We start from the raw sequence: 19,939 nt of genomic DNA on the forward strand, positions 1-19,939 counted from the left end.
TGGTTCCCAGAACACACCTGCAGCATGCAAGAAAGCAACAGGCCTTACCCAAGAACTGGGAGGGCAAGGCTAGAAACGCGGCGAGGAAGCCTCACTAGGATGGCTGCTGCCACATAAAAAGTAGTGCACTCCATACTGTGCCACTGCTCACCTAGGCAGGAAGCCCCAGCCACCTGCTCACCCCCTCAAAGGCTGTCTGGAATGCGCCTGCACTTTCCAGGGCAGCTCTGGGCAGTGGCCTGATACGAGTCTCAGGAATTTTCCAACAACCCTACTTTACAGTGTGTGTTCTGCATGGCTGCCAGCGCAGGGACCCCATGCCTGAGAGAGGGCGAAGAGTCAGGAGAGGGACTGAAGAAAACAAACCCAAGTAACATCATTTCTAAACAGTTTTATTTCAAATCTCTTTTCATCCCTCCCCAAAAAGCCATGGGTCGGTACAGCAGTCATAAAAAGGAGATACAAACACAAGAGTCAAATGTCTCCCGCACTGACACTTACAAAAAACCGGGAATATACACAGGGTTTCCAAACAGGACCTGCAGCAGCTACTATTGTCCCTTTACAAGAGTCAAACATGCCTATTAATACAGTATTTACAGACACCCCATTCTGGAACTAATCTACAGGGACATCCCAGCACCCACCCCTCTATGCCCAGAAAAATACCAAAACACACCCAAAGTGCATTTGTTTTGTTTATATCAAAACATCTTTCCCTCTCCCCATCCCACCCACACCCACCCCCCATTTAAGATTGGCCTGCAAGTCTATTTTAACCATTTAGTTATTTTTATACTTTATGAAAATAAATTATACAGCAACTATTTTAATAAATTAAGCACAAAAAAGGGAGAATAAAGGAGGAAAACTAAATGGGAAGACAAAAGCCAGGCCACGCTTTGGCTTGGAGGGCAGGGGTGGCTAAGCAGGACAGAGTAGGTGCAGGGGCATGGCTCCCCTGTGGTGAAGAACCCCCCCAACCACTGAGTCCAGAATGACACCCCTAAGCACAGAGTTTCTGAAAAACCACCAGAATGCACAGCAGCGCCTGTGCCATGCAGCACCAGTGTGGGCATCCTAATGTCTGGCCTGCCCAGAGCGGTGCCTGGATCTTGCCTGTCCCTCTTGGGAGCACCAGGGATGGAGAGGTCAGAGCAGCCCACTGTCCACTGAGCTGTGAGCACAGCAGGGGTCACACCCAAGTGGGCTGAAGAAGAGTGTCTTGTTTCCCTATCTGTCTCCAGGAGCAGCTGCCATCGCAGCCCTGCTGCGATCCAATGTTGCCGTGGGCCCGCTGTGGCTGGCTGCTTTTGTCTGCTCCTTCATGCCTCTTGGCATTGTGAGGAGGGATCAGTGGGGCAGGGAGCAGCTCCAGGGACCCTCGAAAACCCTCTGAAGATGAAATGGAGTGAAGGCATGTCACAAACTCAGCATGCAGGATTGGCTTTCCGGGAGGTAGATGACGTGGGAAGGGACAGGACAAAGGACAGGACAGACGAGAGGGACAGCAGAAGAAACTAGGTGACCCTTACCAGGACACCTCAAAGCAATGAAAGGTCAAGGACACACGCAGTCTGCATGTAAAGCCAGGTCCTTTTCTCCAGCAGATGACAGGATCAGCAATGTGGTCAACTGCAGAACCATGTCCCCAGGGCCCTCAGTGACTCAACCCAACCTCACTCCCCCAAAGGGTCTCCATTTGTTCCTATCACACTGTACTGAGCACGAGGGTTCCAATGCCAAAACAGATGTACCATGGGGACTTGCAGACTTGACTCTCGTGGCCCAATAATTCTACAGCTATCATGATGATAATGGGGCACACCTTTCTTTCTCTCTCTTTTTTTTTTTTTTTTTTTCTTTTTTAATAAAAAAGGTTTTACTCCCCAGGAGCAAATAAATCATTTTGAACTACTGATAAACACTGCTGCAGTGAAAAGAAAGATGGCTACATGTATGCAATAGCACAAACTTAGCGTACGGACAGCTGTGTGGATGACCAGAAATAAAAACCACTTATCCACTCCCCTCTTCCCACGAACCAAACCAAGAGGATTCCCATAGGGAAAATGTCTTAACTCAAAGCTCTTCCCCTCCACATGGGGGGTGGGCGTGCCATTCTCTTACAGTGAAAAACAAATCCTAGTCCCCTCTAGTGGAGATGCTCCCAACACCCTGACCGCAGACAAGACTTCTACAAGTGAAGGCGCATGCTCACGCAGACTCTAGACCTTGTGACGCTCCTTACATCTCAGTGACTTGGCCTCTGACTCCTGGGCTCAAAGGTCAGGGAGAGGCAACAAGGAAGGGGAAGGTCTTACTTGGGGGAAGTTTCTCCTGTCCCTATATTTCCCACTGGGACAGGGCCTTCAAACAGGCCATGCCCTCCTAGGAGCATGGGGAAAGACTGAAAGGGTGGCTCGCTGGGGCACTTCCAGTCCTCTGGGATGTGCATCAGTGGGTGTGTACAGCCACCCCATCACTCCCTGCTTGGCCTCAAACAGCAGCTTAGTACACATGACAGTGGGACAGGAGAAACAGGAACTATGGGACACTTCCAGGCCTTTTTTTTTTTTCTTTTAAAAGAGGCTGGCACTGCCATTTACATTTGCTTTACCTTGGCATTGACAGGAGACTAGGCCATGTTCAGCGTAAGGAACAAACCAGGACAGCTGGACCCCACAGCCAAGCCCCTGCCCCCGGGCCTACAATACCAGCACAGACATGCATTTCAAGTAACAATAGGTTGCAGCAGTAGTTGTCACTAGCTTACACTGGCACATACCCGTCTCAAAGAACGTTACAGTAGATCAGTTATAAATGAGTGACGATTACATAGGCTGGGTCTGAGAGTAGTGACAACCCCAGCCACTACTCAGAAATCCACAGCAGGCCTCTGGCAGTGAGTGACGGCCTTCCCCAGTTTGAGACTGGCACATAACCACCAAAGTCAAGTTGAGGCCCCTCTAGACCGCATTTCCGTCAGCACTGTCCACCATGGGCAAAGGATGAAGGCCAATGCTGCCTCCTGGCCTCGCTCCTGCGCCCTTCTCCAGTGAGCCTGCAGTACAGTCACTCTGCCTCAACTGCTCTGTCCAACCATTCATTTCCTTCTCCACAAGGCCTCCTGGGTGCCAGGCCATGCCTCATAGAGCTGTCTGCCACACTGCTGTTTTGCAGCCCATTTTGCTGAGGAAGGGTCAGGCCAATGGGTTGTGACTGAAACACTTGCAGATCATAGCACAGGTCAGCAGGAGGGGGGAGGCTGCCCAGGCTCAGTAGCAGGTCTGGTTTGCACCTGAGTGTATAAAGCTGCTGACTTCTAGCTTTGTCCCCCACCGCACCTCACACCCTCTGTCCACTGACTGGGAAATTTCAGTCTAGACTTCTGTGGTCAGGTAGGACCCCGATGCTGCTGATCTAAGGAAGCTGTACACTTGCACGCTGATTTCTCTCTTTCTGTACTTTGAGTGCTCTGTCATACTGCTTTTGCCTACAACCCAAAGCCTCATCACCACAGAGCTTTCCTAGACCATCTGGTCCACCCTGGCCCCACCCACTCTCTAAGATGGTCCTTGATCTTCTGCTGCAATGAGTTGCTCTCCAATTCCTTCATATGCACTAGTCATGGTACAGTCCCCTCAGGGCAGGGGTCTTGTCTTCTACCTCGTATGTCCTTTCACGTTACATAGCTCAGAGCCATGCAAACACAAGCGGAAAACTAATTTTTAAATTACGGGTGGCTGAAATGGGAAAGAGCCCCTCCAAACTGTGCATTAGCCACTTGAAGACCTCTGTGGATTTTGAGCTCTATTGCGGAATGGTCCTTCCTACAAGATGAGTGACCTGTACTCTCCAGAGGCAGAGCTTACAGGTATGCCAACCTCTGAATCACCTTATGCTGCTGGTATTATGAAGCCACAGAAGAAAAGGGTACCATGAAACATGTCATAAGTGGAATGGACTGACATGTATACAGTTCATTCTGTGGCTCATTTCTTTACAGCCAGCTGAGAAGGCACATTTCTTCCCTGTTTAGCTAAAAGAGGAAGAAGGTGACTCCTTGCACAGAGGGAGCACACAGGCCACTTTTCAGATGAGACAGTTTTTTAAGTTATCTAGACACAGAGGGCTTCACCCTAAACCACCTGGGACCCCAAGCCTGATGATGTTTGTCATCCGAGGCAGATACAAGCAGAGGGAACTCAAAAGGCCATCACACGGAACACTACAGAAGAGTAAAAGATCCAGCAGCTCCACTGCCCATCTTGACAATTACTTCTTCCACACTAAGTCTTAAGAAGAGCAAACTTATGTGGCTTAGGACTGGCCGTGGGCAGCTTCAGAAACAAAACAACTCAAGCACTAAGTTCTTCCCTCCTTCCACATGCATCTGGGGAACAGGCAACTTTCAAACTAGCATCTGACAGAGTCCCAGGAAATGAAAGGCATTAGGTCTGACTCAGGAAATGTCGGGGTTACGAGAATGAACATGGGAAAATGAAGAAGCCCTTGCCACCTCCCATCCCAGAGGTGGGACAACAGTGATAAACCTGCGATCATGACTCAATGCCTTCTCTGCACTACAGACATCCCATTAAGGCTGAGGCATGAAGGCTTCTCTCGGAGCACAACAGCTGTTTCTCACTTCCTCCACACTTCCTCTCACTAGCTGACAGACAGGGTAACACTGATTCCGCAGCTGTGGGGATTCTCTGCCACGAAGAATCTGGAAGCATGCTCCAGCAACCTCAGCAGCCCAGGATTGGAGCTCTGAGCTACCCAGGTGACAAACACCACTGCCTTGACAGCTGGCAGAAGCAACACAAACATTGTTTTGACCAAAGTGAAATATACAGTTACTGAGGAGGAAGGGGCTGAGGATAGAGAACTGGGTTTGCCTCAGGTCACTGAGCTTAAGGAATTTAGTACAACAAAATGAACACCGATTCCATGAGAGGCAATTCTGAAATCAGGTTTGTAAACCTTAAAGGGAAAGGAATGGGAGTCACCACTTTTTGCTGCAAATGTGACTAGCCGGTTTCTCTTTCACCCACCGCCCCTTCCCTCTTCTCCTACTGAAGCTGGAGATGAGAATCGGACTCCTTTCCTCAGAAACTTCCAATCTCATTCTTCTGTACTTCCGTGGCTCCCCCGCCCTTCCTCCAGCTTCATAGAAAAGACTTTAATGCTGCCTTTGGCGCCAGCTGAGCTGCCAGCCCTCCCTCCCACCTTTCCCTTGACCTGCTCATCCCCAAGACCACTTTCAACTCAATGGGTATAACCCCCAGCTGCCTTCGACTGAGTTTTCTACACTGAGAAATGTAAATACCAAAACATAACTTTTGAAAAGAAACAGTGTTGAGACTTCTTCCAGTTTTCCAAGGAGCTCATCTAGTCTTGGGGTGCATGGGGTTGGGGAACAGGAGCCCCACTTAGAGGACGGTTGTGTGCTTCTTCCAAGCCCCAGGGCTACAGGGGAACCAAAGTCTGTGCCAGGAATCACAACCCTCTCTAGTTTCTCTTTCTGCCAAATTCTTCTTTTGTGGTAGCTTCATTTGGTTCTTCGAACTGGAACTTGGCAATCAAATGCCTACGTAAAAGGGGAAGAAAAAAAATAGAGTTCAATCAGAGCAGTAGAACCAACAGGGAGTGAAAGGAGAACTGATTGGCCACTGTGGGTAGAAGATCAGATCTAAAGCAGAACAGCAGCTGACAACCTGATGCTTCCACTGATACTGGAACAGCAGGAGATGTGCAATTGCTCCTGTTCATTTTGGTCCTTGTTCTGGCCCACCAAGCCATACGGAACATAAACACTCTTCCTCAGGAAACGCCCCAAGGACTTCTATCAGCTGCCCACCCAAATACTCTGCTCTGAGTTAACTATGTTTTCAGTCTGATTATGTCCTTCCATAGGATAATGTCTGGAATGCCCCCCACCCCCCAGCAACCCGAGGCTGTGCTCCTATTGACATGGGTTTCTGGAGGGTACATCAGTCACAGAAATCATGGCCTAGCTGAAGGATCCTAGTCCTTCTCAGTAGGGAGTGGAGAGACGGCTCAGAGTGCTTACTAATTTTGCAGAGGAACGGGGCTTGGTTCCTAGCACCCACACAGTGGCTTATAAACCCTGTAGCTCTGCTTCCAGAGGACCCAATGCCCTCTTCTGGTCTCCTGGCTCTACAGCCTCCTGCATGCATGGGTGTGCATTAAATCACAAGACACAAACAGACAGACAAACATGCACACATGTACGTACACACACATGCACAAACAGAAATACTTTTAAAAATGAGCAGAATCCAGCCAGGCATGGTGGTGCAGGCATGTAATCCCTGTACTTGGGAGGGAGAGGCAGGTGGATCTCGAGTTCGAGGTCAGCCTGGTCTACAAAGGGAGTCCAGGGCAGCCAAGGCTACACAGTGAAACACTGTCTCAAAACAAAACAAAACAAACAAACAACAACAACAACAACAAAGGGAGCAGAATCCAGGAAGCAGATGGGCCCTCTAGTCCCCTGCTGCTCTTCAATTCTAATCTTTTTATTTTTGAGACAGGATCTTGATACAAAAAGCATAGTAGCTGGGCAAAGTGGCACAAATCTGTAATTCCAGCATTCAAAAGGCAGAGAGAGGTGGGTCTTTATGAGTTCCAGGCTAGCTAGAGCTACATAGTCAGATCCTGCCCTCATCTCCAAAAGAAAAGTCTTTTGGGCGGGAGAGATGGCCCAGTGGGTAAAGGCAACCACTACAAGGCCCAAGCTGGTCTCATGGAAGCGGATATTCTGGGCTGGAGGGGTGGCTGACAAAGCACTTGACGCTCTTCCAAGATCCAAGTTCAGTTCTCAGTATCCATGTTGGGTGGGTCGCAGGTACCTGTACCTCCAGCTCCAGGGAACCTGACACCTTCTTCTGTCCTTTCAAGGCATCTACACTCATGTTTACATACTCCCACACAGTGATTACATAAAATCTTAAAATAAATAAATAAAGGGCAAACAGAACCTACTGCTTTTATCTTGGAAGAGCTGGGATTACAGACACGTGTCACCACACCCAGCTCCTGCCCTAAGGTTGTGTGTAAAACCACCACACAGGCAAATCTTCCTTACATGCTTAAACACCAGGATATGCTAGGAACCACTCCCAGGGCACACAACCTGCAGGGACCTAAAGATATGATCAGTTTTACACCCAGTCCAGAACCCTCAAGTCAGAGCCACAGCATCCCAGAGCTAACATTTCTTGGTCTATGTCTGCCTTTCCCTTTGCCCTTGTTAACAGTCATTAGCTTTCCTATCACAGCACAGGATCTAGGACTTCCAGCCCAGAGAAGACACAATACGTTTACCTACCCCAAGAAAACACAACGCTGGGGTTGGGGAGATGGCTTAACTGTTAAGAACACTGGCTACTCTCCCCAGCACTTCTTCTAGCCTCTATGGGCATAGGCACAGATGTGGTACACAGATATAAAGACAGAATACCCATATGCATAAAATCATATTGAAAGAAAAAGAAAACATATGGGACAGCAACTCTAGCTGACACACTCCTTTGGGAAAAGAGCAAAGAGGCTGGGGAGACTAGAGCTCCACTTCACTATAAAGCTGCTGCTCCTACAGCTAGGTGTGGAACAGGACCAAGGGACACAAGAGAAGCACAAGTGGCCAGCGCTTCTCAACTCTGAGAAAGGGGAAACTGGCAGCTGACACTGGAATGGAAGGTGAGCATGTGCTTGTACCAGCATGGTCCAAAACAAGCTCCCTATAAATGTTCCTCCCTACTCAGGCCAACCGCTCAGTGTTCACTGTAGCACCATATTAAGCCAGATGTGGCAGTGCATTTAAAAAAAAAAAAAGACTATTTCTTATGTATACAATGCCTGTACCCCAGAAACGGGCATCAGATCTCATTATAGAGATGGTTTTGAGTCACCTTGTGGTTGCTGGGAATCGAACTCAGGACCTCAGGAAGAGCAGACAGTGCTCTTAACCTCTGAGTCATCTCTCCAGCTCCATGGCAGCGCTTTTTAATCCCAGACATTAATCCCAGAATTTGAGAAGGCAGAAGTAGGCAGATCTCTGTGAGTTTGAAGCCAACTTGAATTCCAGACCAGCCAAGGCTACACAGTGAGAAGGGACTGGAGAGATGGCTCAGCAGTTAAGGGCACTGATTATTCTTTCAGAGGACTCAGGTTCAAATCCCCGCTCCCACATGGCACCCACACTCAACTGTAACTCCAAGATCTGACACCCTCACATAGATACAAATGCAGGCAAAACACCAATGCACCTAAAAAAAAGGTAAATAAACGAAACAAAACCAAACCTAATTCAACTAGGCATGGTAGTGTATAGTGATATAGTGAGACTCTAGCAAAAAATACAGAAACAAAATAAAAATTAAGAAACCAAGTTAGGGGGCTGGAGAGATGGCTCAGAGGTTAAGAGCACTGGTTGCTCTTCCAGAGGTCCTGAGTTCAATTCCCGGCAACCACATGGTGGCTCACAACCATCTACAATGAGATTTGGTACCCTCTTCTGGCTCACACGCATACATTCAGGCAGAATACTGTATACATAATAAATAAATAAATCTTAAAAAAAAAAAAAAAAGAAACCAAGTTAGAGGAAAAATAGAGCTATAGTTCAGGTCTTGCATGGGACCTGACTCTGGTCCCAGGGGATCTACCCCTTCTGGATTATACACACCCTGTGCTCATGTGTGTGTACATATCCCAACACACAACTAAAATAAAATCTTAAGCTAGACTCCACCAGCACCCCACAACCCCGGTTCTCGGGGAGAGGCAGGTAGGACAATCAGGAGCCCCTGAGACCTGGCAAAATAATAACAGAGTTGGCAAGATGGCAAGTGGCTTAAAATATTGCCTGGAAAGCCTGATGACTTGAGTTTGACTGCCAGAATCCATGCAAAGGTGGAAGGAGAGAAGTGACTCCACAAGCTGACCTCTGACCTCATATGAGCACACTACAACTACCAGTGAAGGCAAGAATTTTCAACACAAACCAGACAACTTACAAAGAAACTGAGTAGCTCTCAGCAGGGCAGTGGGGATGACCTCAACAATTTAATTCCTTACTTCTTGTCTTTCTTATGTGATATGTCTGTGTGGGTTAGTGCACATGAGTACAGTGCCTTCAGACACCAGAAAAGGGTGTTGAATCCCCCAGGTTGAAAGCTGCTGGACATGAATGCTGGAAACTGAACTCAGGTCCTGTGCAAAAGCAGTATGTGCTCTTAACTGCTCTTTCCAAACACTATTTTTTGTTCTTCCGTCCTTCCTCCCGACCCCCATCCCCTTGGTTTTTTGAGACAGGGTTTTTCTGTGTAGCGCTGGCTGTCCTGGAACTCACTCTGTAGACCAGGTTGGCCTTGAACTCACAGAGATCCACCTGCTTCTAGCTCCCTGAGTCCCAGGATTAAAGGCGTGTGCTGCTACTACTGCCATGACTTTTTTGGGGGAGAGGGGTGTAGGGTCTCATGGAGTTGGCTTCAAATCTGCTGTGGCACTAAGGCCAACCTTGAACTCTGACCGTGTGGCCCCTGCCTCCCTCACACTGTTCGCACCTCACTCATGCTCAGTGCTTGGCTTGCACACTGCTCCCCCTACACTGGGCCTGGACTTCACGATCCTCTCTGCTGCCATCTCCCAAGGGCTAGGAGGACAGGGTCTAACACCATGTTCAGCTTGGTTAAAAAATAAAAATAAAATAAAAAAATTCTTTTTTTGAGTAGTACTAGAGATCAAACTTAGGACCTCATGAATGCTAGGCAAGCGCTCTCCCGCTAAACTGTATCCCCAGCTCTCTTTTTTAATTCTTTAGTTTGAAATAGGGTCCGACTAAGTTGCCTGAATCCACTCTGTAGCTCAAAAAGGCTTTTGGCTTGGCAAATACTCGGTAAGACAGCAGTTCTCAATCTGTGGGTCGTGACCCTTTGGCAAACCTTTGTCTCCAAAAGTATTTACATTATGATTCATAACAGTAGTACATTTACAGTTATGAAATAGCAACAAAATGATTTTATGAGAACTGAAAAGATGGCTCAGCAGTTAAGATAGCTGCTCTTTCAGAGGACCCAGGTTCAATTCCTAGCATCTACATGGCAGCTCATTGCTGTCTGTAATTTCTATTCCAGGATAATCAATACTCTCACACAGACATGCATGCAAGCAGAACACAAAAATTAAAATTAAAATTAAAAAATATTAAAAACAATTTTTAGGAAGCTGGATGCAGTAACGCACACCTATGATCCCTGCACTCAGGAGGCAGGTGGATAGCTTTGAATTCGAGGCCAGCCTGGTCTACAAAGTAAGTCCAAGCCAGCCAAGGGTTACACAGAGAAACCCTGTCTCAAGAAAAAAAAAAAAACAAAACAAAAAAAAAAAAACAAGTTATGGTTGAAAGTTGGCACAGCATGAGGAACTATATTAAAGGGTCACAGCATTCAGAAGGTCAAACACTGGTTATGCCTATTGTGTTTCAAATGAAGTATGTACTATTAGAGAATAAATTTATCAGAGAAATCTGTGAGTCAGAGAGGCTGGAGAGATGTCTCAGCGGTTCAATTCCCAGCACCCACACGGCAGCTCACAACTGTCTGTAATCCAGCTCCAAGGGAGCCAACACTCCCATACAGACAAACACGCATGCAAAATAAAAATAAGTAAATGATTAAACCAAAAAAATCGGTGGCTCAGGAAGTGACCTAATGCCCGACTTGACAAAGAGGCAGGCGCTCCTACCGTCTCGCCGACCAGCAGCGGCCCTGCTGCTACGTGGAGGGCTCCAGCTCTTGCTTCTGTCTGGAAATGAGCTGCGCTTCCTTTAGGGACAGGTACACCTCTTCCTGAGGATCGTAGTAGTAGAACTTTCGAATGTAAGAGATCAGAGGTCTGTGAAAAGCAGGGAGACACAGAGTGTAGCATTTATGGGGACATTTATCTCAGGGAATTTGACTGCTGTTTCCTTTAAGAAACATCTTGCTGAACCCTCCTCCCTCCTCCACTCCTTTATATGGCTGTGACTACTGAACAGCCTTTGCCAACCTGACAAAATTCTCACCTTCTCACTCTTAGACACTCTGTCTCCCTCTCTCTACTGCACTGCACTCTGCCTAAGGCCTGCAGTGTGAGGCCAACACACAGATCTTCCTCCCTTTTCGCTGCAATGTCACAGCTCTAAGACACAAAGAATTGGAAAAACACTGCCTACAAACACTTTATGCCAGGCTTGGCCTCTGGGAGCAACTTGTAAGCTTCAAAGGCATTTCTATTCCCCCACCCCCACCCTAACCCTGGTGACCCCATTGTACTTAGGCAGTGGGAGATCCGGGATGTGATCTATTCTGACAAGCTGCCGGATCCGGAACCTGCACAGATGCTGGAGGGACTTGACATTGCTGAACCTGGACACTGGGTAGAGCAGTTGTACTGGAGTTGGTGGCAGTCCTTCAAGAATGAAAACAGAGAAAAATCCTCAGAGAGAATAATGCAGCTACCACAGCTCCCAGAGGAAGAGAAGTGTGGGGGTGTCGTGGAGCGTGTCATGGAGCTGTTTTGGAGTCCATGTACATACTGTGTGCTAAAGCCTCTCACAAAGGGCTGCTAATAGTCATCTGGGGAAGCGCCACCACCACATTGAGGGAATTTAGTGTCCCCTGATAACCTCCCCAGCAACACTTTGTTTTGGTTTCCATACAGGGTCCTGATACATAGGATAGGTCATAAAATTCACTATGCAGACAGGCTAGCTTCAACTAAGCAATCCTCTTGCCTCACCTATGGTAGTGGGACCATAGGTGTGAGCCACCACATTTGGATTCCAGAATCACTCCTTTTTTTTTTTTTTTTTTTTTTAACGTGTCCTGTTTTATTTAGAGTCTTACAAGAAAAAAAAAAGCCAGAGTCAAAAGGAAAATTAACCAATCCCCATATAATGAACTCAGTGCACAACTTTCTCCTAACAGGACAGCAGTTGGTATGTCCAGGCATGCCCAGAATCACTCTTAATTGTGAAGAACAGCTCAATGAACAAGGTCAGGCTAGACACTGCTTGGGGCCAAAAGGCCAAGGGGCCAAGCCAGGCCTGAGGTTCTCAGGCAAGGACAAGAACTCAACGCCTTGCTGTTGGGAATGGGAGATCCTTGTTCAGCATTATCTAGCAGTATCCTGAAGATCAGGCTTAGGATGTTCAGAGGTACAGTGGCTTGAACAGCCTTTACTGCCAGAAGGGGTTACATGTTGGAAGGCTAACCCTCTCTGTGGCAGTGTTGGGAGAGAACCCTTAAGCTATGGGAGGCCCCACAGCATTCCACCTAGTAAGCAGGAAGGAGGACGGGTGGGAGGTGGAGCTAATGTCAAAGCTGCCACTTTGGCAACTGCCTCTTCAGGCCAGGACAGTCCAGGGTGGGACTCTTCCTTCCCTCATTACTCCCCTTTCTACTACTGGAGCATCAGGCTGCATTACAGGAACAAAAATGATGCTTCTGAAAGAACTACAGCAGCTTGAGCAAGCTGGGCTTAGCACAAGGCAGTGCTAGCTAGAGTGCCTGCTGCCGTGTGCCTGCCAGCCTGCCAGCCAACACCCCCAGGATCAGCAGCTCTGTGCTGAGGAAGCCCAACCCCCACAGCCAAAGCCACAGAACAGACTCCCACCAAGAATGGCAGGCACACCAAAACAGGTTCAAATGAACATTTGCTCTGGTCTCCGTCAGTGAAGGACTACGGACAGTAAGAGAAGCAAACAAAAAAAGGCTGAAAGTTACTGAAGGAATTCTTCCTTTTTCCTTTTTTTTTTTTTTTACTTTTGGTTTGCCAAGATAGGGTTTCTCTGTGTAGCCCTGGCTGTCCCCTGCAACTTGTTCTGTAGACCAGGCTGGCCTCCTGCACCTGCCTGCTGAGTGCTGGGACTAAAAGTATGTGCCACCATACACAGGTAGGAATTCTTTTCTTAGCCACAGTCATATCCAAAGAAATACTGCAAACACAACTTGTTAGAAAATAAAATTCTATCATTGCTGGGGATTAACTTCAAACAGTTTAAAAATCTTTTTGATTGAAAGCTTGAGAGGCAAAGAAATTGCCTCCAAACACCATTTCACGGTTGTTGACAACTGACATTTTCCAAAAACTACTCAATCACAAAACAACCATACTGCACTGTTAGTAAACAGGAAAGCTTTTCTGCTTCTCTTTAAAAAACATTTAACTCAAAACCACACTTAGAGATGCCCCTAACTCCATTCCACACATGAAGACACTGAGTCGCTTTGCACTCAGCAGAACCCGTTCCAAGCACAGTGCTCTCAACAGAGGCGGACTGCCCTCCGCACCTCTCCACCTAAGGAGCAGCACAGGCAGCCTTCAGAGGCATCTCCTTCTTAGTTGAGTCTGGCACTTGCCTGCTGGCAAAGGCCACCCCTAAGAGCCAGCACTGCGTTAGGAATTACCAACCTCTGCTGGACACCGCACCCTTGGCAGACTAAGGCTCCTATTCTGAAAGCCTTTATCTTCTCCCCCCATCCAGGTGGCTGATCTTTATCATTTTTAAGCTTTATTTATTTATGTATTTATTTATTTATTTATTTACTGTGTGTGACCTCCACTCCCAGGAGGCCAGAGGTAGGTGTCAGAACCCCTGGAGGGAGGAGAAGCCCCAGTCCTCTAAAGAGCAACAAACCACTCAACCCCTCACTCTAGCCCTTTTCCTTAGGTTTTTTTGTTTTTTTGTTTTTTTTTTTATAGTCCAGGCTGTGCTGCTTCTGTCTTTACCTCCCAAGCACTGGGAAGCAATCCAGGGAGGAAGGGAGGGAAAGAAAGGAGGGAGAGACAAGATAAATGAGAGATCATTAACACAAGAAAGTCAATGTTTTAAAGAGGAAAGATTTTCTTTGGCTTCTGATTTTGGAAGCTCCAGTTCACATTTGCCTGGTCCCAGAGCTTTTGTGCCTTAGTGAGGCAATACACAGTTAGCAGAGGAAGATGCCACAAAAAAACTTCAGCATTTCAAAGGATATCATCAAGAAAGTAAAAACACAGCTGGGATCCAGGCACAGTGATGCACTGACTCAGGAAGTAGAGACAGATCTATCTCTTGAGTTGGAGGCCGGCATGGTCTACACAGTGAGACCTTTGACTCAAATCAAAACAAAAAAAAACCTTAAAAAGACAATGCAAAAGGAGAGACTGTAGTTGCAGATATGGCAAAAGATTAATGCCAAAAATATAAAAAGAACTCTAAAAGCTCAATAATGAAAACAATATAATCAAATTGAAAAATAAACTGGGGCCTTCAGAGTACAGCCCAGTGGTAGAGCGCCTGCTTAGCGTGCGCACGGCTTTAGTTTTGATATCCAGCAACCCAAAATGAATAAATGAAGTTTAAATTAGTAGACAAGGGAAAGTACTGAGTGTAAGCTGGGTGTGGTGGCACACACCTTTAGTCCCAGCGTGTGGTGAGTTTGAGGCCAGCGTCGTGTGCAAAGCGAGTCTAGGACAGCCTGAGGAAATGGGCCCTTGACCATGCCCATGGAGGATTAGATGAGGACGGAAGACCAACCATTAGTCTGTGTGAGTACAGAAAGGGGCTGAGCGGCATTTACCGCTCTGTTCCTGGTGATGGATACAATGTGAGCAGCTGCTTCAAGCCATGCTACACTGAGTTCCCACCATGACAGTCCAAGTTAGTGGACTCCGAATTGTGAGCTAAAATCAACCCTTTCTCTGGCTGGAGAGATGGCTCAGCATTTACAAGCAATGGCTGCTTGTAACAGGACCAATTTCCAGCACCCACATGGCAGCTCACATCCTTTTGTGACTCCAGTTTCAGGGGATCTGATGTCCTCTTCCAGCCTCCTGGGGTACCAGGCGTACAGGTGGCACAGACATATACGCACCCATACACATTGTGCTGGATAGTTTTCTGTCAACTTGACATAGCTGGTGTAATAAAGGAACCTCAACTGAGAAAACAATTCTGTAAGACTGGACTGTAGTCAGGCCATTTTGGTTGTAGGGCATTTTCTCAATTAGTGACTGATGTGGGTGGGGGTGGGCACAAGCCCACTGTGGATGGTGCCACCCCTGGGCTGGTCCTGGGTTCTAGAAGAAAGCAGGCTGAGCAAGCCAGTAAGCAGCTTGCATGGCTTCTGCATCAGCTCCTGCCTCCAGGTTCTCACTTGGTTTGAGTTCCGGCCGGACTGTGGATAGGTAAGCCAAATAAACTCTTTACCTCCCAAAGCTGCTTTTGATCATAGTATTTTATTACAGCATTAACAACCTAACTAAAACATACATAAACTAAAAATAAATCTTTCAAAGATAAAATAAGCCCATCCTCCCGTAAGTTACTTTTTCATTTTATATTTTATTACATTTTTAAGTTTGAAACAGGGTCTCGGGATATAGCTCTTGGCTGGCCCAGAGCTCACTTTTAGTTTTTATGTTTATATATGTGTGCGTGCCTGAGTTTATGTGCACCACAGGTGTGCAAGCACCCAGAGAATCCATAAGAGGGTCCTGGATTCCCTGAGCTGGAGTTACAGGCAGTTGCGAGCCACCTGATAGGGGTGCTGGGAACCAAGGGCGAGTCCTCTGCAAGAGCAGTATGCACTCTTTTTTTAAAGGTTTATTCATTTTCATTTTATGTGTGTAAGTGTTCTGCCTACATGCACGTAAGTGTACTGTGTGTGTGTCTGGTCTGAGGAGGTCAGAAGAAGGAGCTGCATCCCTTAAAATTGGAATGACAGCAGCGGTGAATGGAACCCAGGTTCTTTGCTAAAGCAACAAGTACTTTAAACACTAAGCCTTATCTGTGGCTTCCCTGAGGTTGCCTCAGAGCATTTTATCATAGCAACAAGAAAAGAAACTAGGTCAGAAATTGGTACCAGGAGTAGGGTCATTGATAAACCTGATTCTATGGTTCTTAGGCCACTGAAACTATTTTGTGGCTGGAATGTAGATGAGTTTGGAACAGTGCATTGAAAAACTCTTGAGTGCTGAAAGCAGAGCTTAAATGGCCATTCTCATGGGAACTAAGGAGGCAAGAATACCGAGGAAACTTGGACAGAGGGGCCTGCCTACTCATTAGGTTTCAGAGGGGAACAAGTATTCTATCAGGAGCTGGGCTAGAGGCCATTAATTCATTTAAATTTTAGCCAGGAATGTGCCTTCATTCTGTTTATGTCTGAGAACCTGAGAAAAGTGGAAAGTTAATGGACTAATTTGTTTGGCATAAGAAATTTCAAAACGAGAGCAGCCAGGCTAGTGCTGAGAAAGTGGCTTTAACTGTGAGAGAAATCAGAACCACTGAAGCGATACCTCCTATCTGCACTCGCACAATAGGAAAGGTACCTGTGGGAAAACCTTGCCCCGCAGTGAAGACCTGGGTTCATTTTAAAAGGCAAGTCTACGCCTGAAGGTCCCCAGAGCTCTTGAAAGCTGGAAGTTAACAGCTTGTTTGAGTCTATAGGTGCTCACAGTTAATACTTTGGACTTTTTTTTAAGTGTTGATCGGTCAGCATGGTGGCTCAGTGGGTAAAGGCACTTGAATCCAAGCCCAACAGACTAAATTCAGTCCCCAGAGCCCACATGATGGAAGGAGAGAACCAACTCCAGCAAGCTGTCCTCTGACCTTTACAAGAGCACTATGGCACACAAGTGCACACATACATGCACAAATTAATAAATGTGTAATACTTTTATTAATTAAAAAAATGAAATTGGCCAGGGGTGGTGGTGGTGCACACCTTTAATCCCAGCACTTGGAAGGCAGAGGCAGGCAGATCTGAGTTCGAGATCAGCCTGGTCTACAGAGTGAGTTCTAGAACAGCCAGGGCTACACAGAGAAACCCTGTCTTGCAAAACCAAAAAAGATGAACTTGTTAAACACAATGGGGACCTTTACACTGAGTTGGAAGGGGGGCTGGAGAGATGGCTCAGAGGTTAAGTGAACTGTCTGATCTTCCAGAGGTCCTGAGTTCAATTCCCAGGAACCACATGGTGGCTCACAACCATCCATAATGAGATCTGGTGCCCTCTTTTGGCGGGCAGGCATACATGTAAGCAGAACACTATATACATAACATTTTAACATGGCCATGAGCCATGGGGTAAGAGGTGGAATTGTGATGGGTTAGTTAGCGTTGTAATTTTAACAGATCTATAATAACCTAGGAGATGGTCCTGGAGGATGCCTGTGTAGGATAATCTTGATTATTTTAACTGAGGCAGAAAGACCCACTCAGGTAAACATTTACACAAATAAAATAAATAAATCTAAAGAAAAAATAATAAAACAAACCAATTTAAAAATTAAAGAGATATTTAAAAGTTGGCTGTGGTGGTACACGCCTTTAATGGCAGCATTGGGTAGCACAGAGGCTGGTGAATCTGTGAGTTTTAGAGACCAGCCTGGTCTAGTGAGCTCAAGGACAGCCAGGGCTGTAGAGAGACCTTGACTCAAAAAGAAAAAGAGAGAGATTTAAAAGACATCAAACTTAGTTGGGCATGGTGGCATGCGCCTGTAATCCCAGTACTAAGGGAGGCAGAGGCAGACCAGTCTCTGAGTTCAAGGCCAGCCCAGTCAAATTGAATCCAGAACAGCCAAGGCTATACAGAGAAACTCTTGTCTCAAAAACAAAACCAAAATAGATCAAATTTGCATTAAGACTAAACTTTAGTTTACAGGGATAGGCATTTCAATGAGCCAAGTATGGGTAACAGAAAGATGAAAAGCATATGCTCATGCTAGCACTGGGGAGGTATAGGCAGGAAAATCAGCTGTACAGTCAGTCTGAGGCCAGTAAGGGCTGCAGGGCATTGCCTAGAAAAAGAAAAAAACCAAAAGCAAGTCTTAACTATGAACAGCAAGGCAAACCTGCCTGCATGGTTTTCACTTTATACCTAGGAAGTGGTATGGTTACCTCTTCTCCACCAAACATACAAACTGGATCAGTCAAGCCTTTGGATCCAATTTTACAGAAAATTCGGAGAACCATACTGTAACCATGGGGTTATAATATGTAAATTTCAGATAAAATGATGTATTCTTGAGACAGGGTCTCATTCTATAGTGCTGAACTTGATATATTTAAAATCTCTTCCCAGCAAGATATAGCAGCTCTACTGAGTAGGCTGAGGTAGGGGAACTGCCCGGAGTTCAGGATTAACCTAGGCTACACATTGAACGCTGAGATTAGAAGTTCATCTTCAGTTAAGTACTGTGCTGAGGCCAGCCTGAGATACACGAGACACTGCTTCCTAAAGCAAATAAATATACCCAGAGAAAGAGATGGAGCCAAGAACCTGATTCCAGCGCATAGCTCGCCCAGCTTGCCCAAGGCCCTGGGTTTAGTTCACGTCCTCAATGCAGGGACTTCAAGTATGCCCACTACAATCAGTTTATGCCGTGTGGAGGCTGGTTCTGGGCTTCACGCATGCTAGACCAACGCTCTACCAACGGAGCCAAACACCCAGTCCCATTATCTGTAATTTAAATGGAGTAACTGATTAGCTAACTCGGAGGTGGTTCTAAGAATTAAGAGGCCAGGTGTGGTGGCATACACCTGTGACCTAGCTCTCAGGAGGCAGAGGCAGGCCATATTGCTGTGTGTTTGAGGCCAGCCTGGTCTACAAAGCGAGTCCAAGACAGCCAAGGCTACACAGAGAAACCCTGTCTCAAAAAAACCACCACCACCACCAATAATAATAGATATTTAAACTAGAAACTTGACCTACTACTTAGTATGTGACAGGCACTCCATGAACAGTTGCAGATCTACAAACTCTAACCCGTGTAGAGAGTTAGAAATCTTAGCTGCGATTTCTGATGATGAAGTACATTTGTGGGATAGAGCTATACTGGAAGAGCTCCCAATAGTCTGTGAGCAGAGACACTCCAGAGTCATAAGACACGTTGGGAGAGTTGCCTAGTTCACCAACAAGCAGAGCTTATTACCCCGTCCCTGCAAATCACATCTTTGTCTTTCTACCATGTCTTCCTTAAGGCTATGAGCTCCCTGAGGGCATCAACTGGCTTACTTTTTATACTGAGTTACAAATAAATGTTTGTTAAATAAATATCCATCATATCCACAAATGTTAAAAACTGCTAAGCAGAGTCAATCCAATGAAGAATTCTAACATTTTCCTTCAACTAAGACGAATGCATGAGCCCCAAACACATGAGCCCCTGCGACGCTGTTGGCAGCACTGCAGCAAATACCAAATGAAGTGAGAATTAATACAGTTCACACCCTGTCTTGCCTTATTTAAATCACCAACATTATACAAACACCACTGTCACCTGGCCCTATCCGGTTCCTGATGTTCTGCCCGAGGCTCCCCAGCAACTCCTACATGTTAGAGCAATTTCTTGGCACCCCACTTAGGAAGCTAATTTGATTCAAAGTGAAAGCAGGAAGCTCTCACTTTAAGTTCTGTTTGTATCATACAAATTCCTCACATTAATGTGCCTGTCACTTTTCTTTACCCAATGCTAAAAACCGAGTTCCTTTATACCATCCCTTCACCTCTTCTGAAAGAGAGCAGGCAGATACCTTCTCGAGTGGGCTGGTTGACTGTGACCTCTAGAGAAGCCAAGGCAGGCCAGGGCTCCCAAAGGGAGAGAAGTCTGTGTTTTCAGCAACAGCAGGGATGCCAATAAACCGAACAAGACCAACACAACAAACCTGCTCCTCTTTGTCAGTTAGCACAATATGGACAAATCCACAGCAGGCATCTCTTAAACCAATGACAACTGAACCCAGCCTGTGGACCCACTCACCTCTGCTTTCTAGTGAGTCCACTTTACATCCCTGCTGTTTCACAAGTAATAGTTAAGAAGCCTGTAACAGCAAAAAGCAGCTATCTCATTGTCAAACGTTACCAGATGCCTGGGCTTCGG

General features: G+C 46.5%; 1 protein-coding gene across 2 annotated transcripts in view; it reads right to left on the minus strand.

Moving 5' to 3' along the window:
- Nucleotides 1-376: 376 nt before the first annotated feature.
- Socs7 (suppressor of cytokine signaling 7) overlaps nucleotides 377-19,939 on the minus strand; it is a 41,216-nt gene continuing 21,653 nt past the window's right edge. For both annotated transcript variants that reach the window (XM_021646854.2, XM_021646853.2), the window contains 3 exons: nucleotides 11,349-11,484; nucleotides 10,780-10,929; nucleotides 377-5,596 (listed from right to left, as the gene is read on the minus strand). In XM_021646854.2, coding sequence (XP_021502529.2) covers nucleotides 10,809-10,929; nucleotides 11,349-11,484 — 257 coding nt within the window. In that variant the 3' untranslated portion in view covers nucleotides 377-5,596; nucleotides 10,780-10,808. The remainder of the gene's footprint in view (nucleotides 5,597-10,779; nucleotides 10,930-11,348; nucleotides 11,485-19,939) is intronic.

The sequence above is a fragment of the Meriones unguiculatus genome, chromosome 7 (genome assembly GCF_030254825.1).
Source record: "Meriones unguiculatus strain TT.TT164.6M chromosome 7, Bangor_MerUng_6.1, whole genome shotgun sequence".
Taxonomy (NCBI): domain Eukaryota; kingdom Metazoa; phylum Chordata; class Mammalia; order Rodentia; family Muridae; genus Meriones; species Meriones unguiculatus.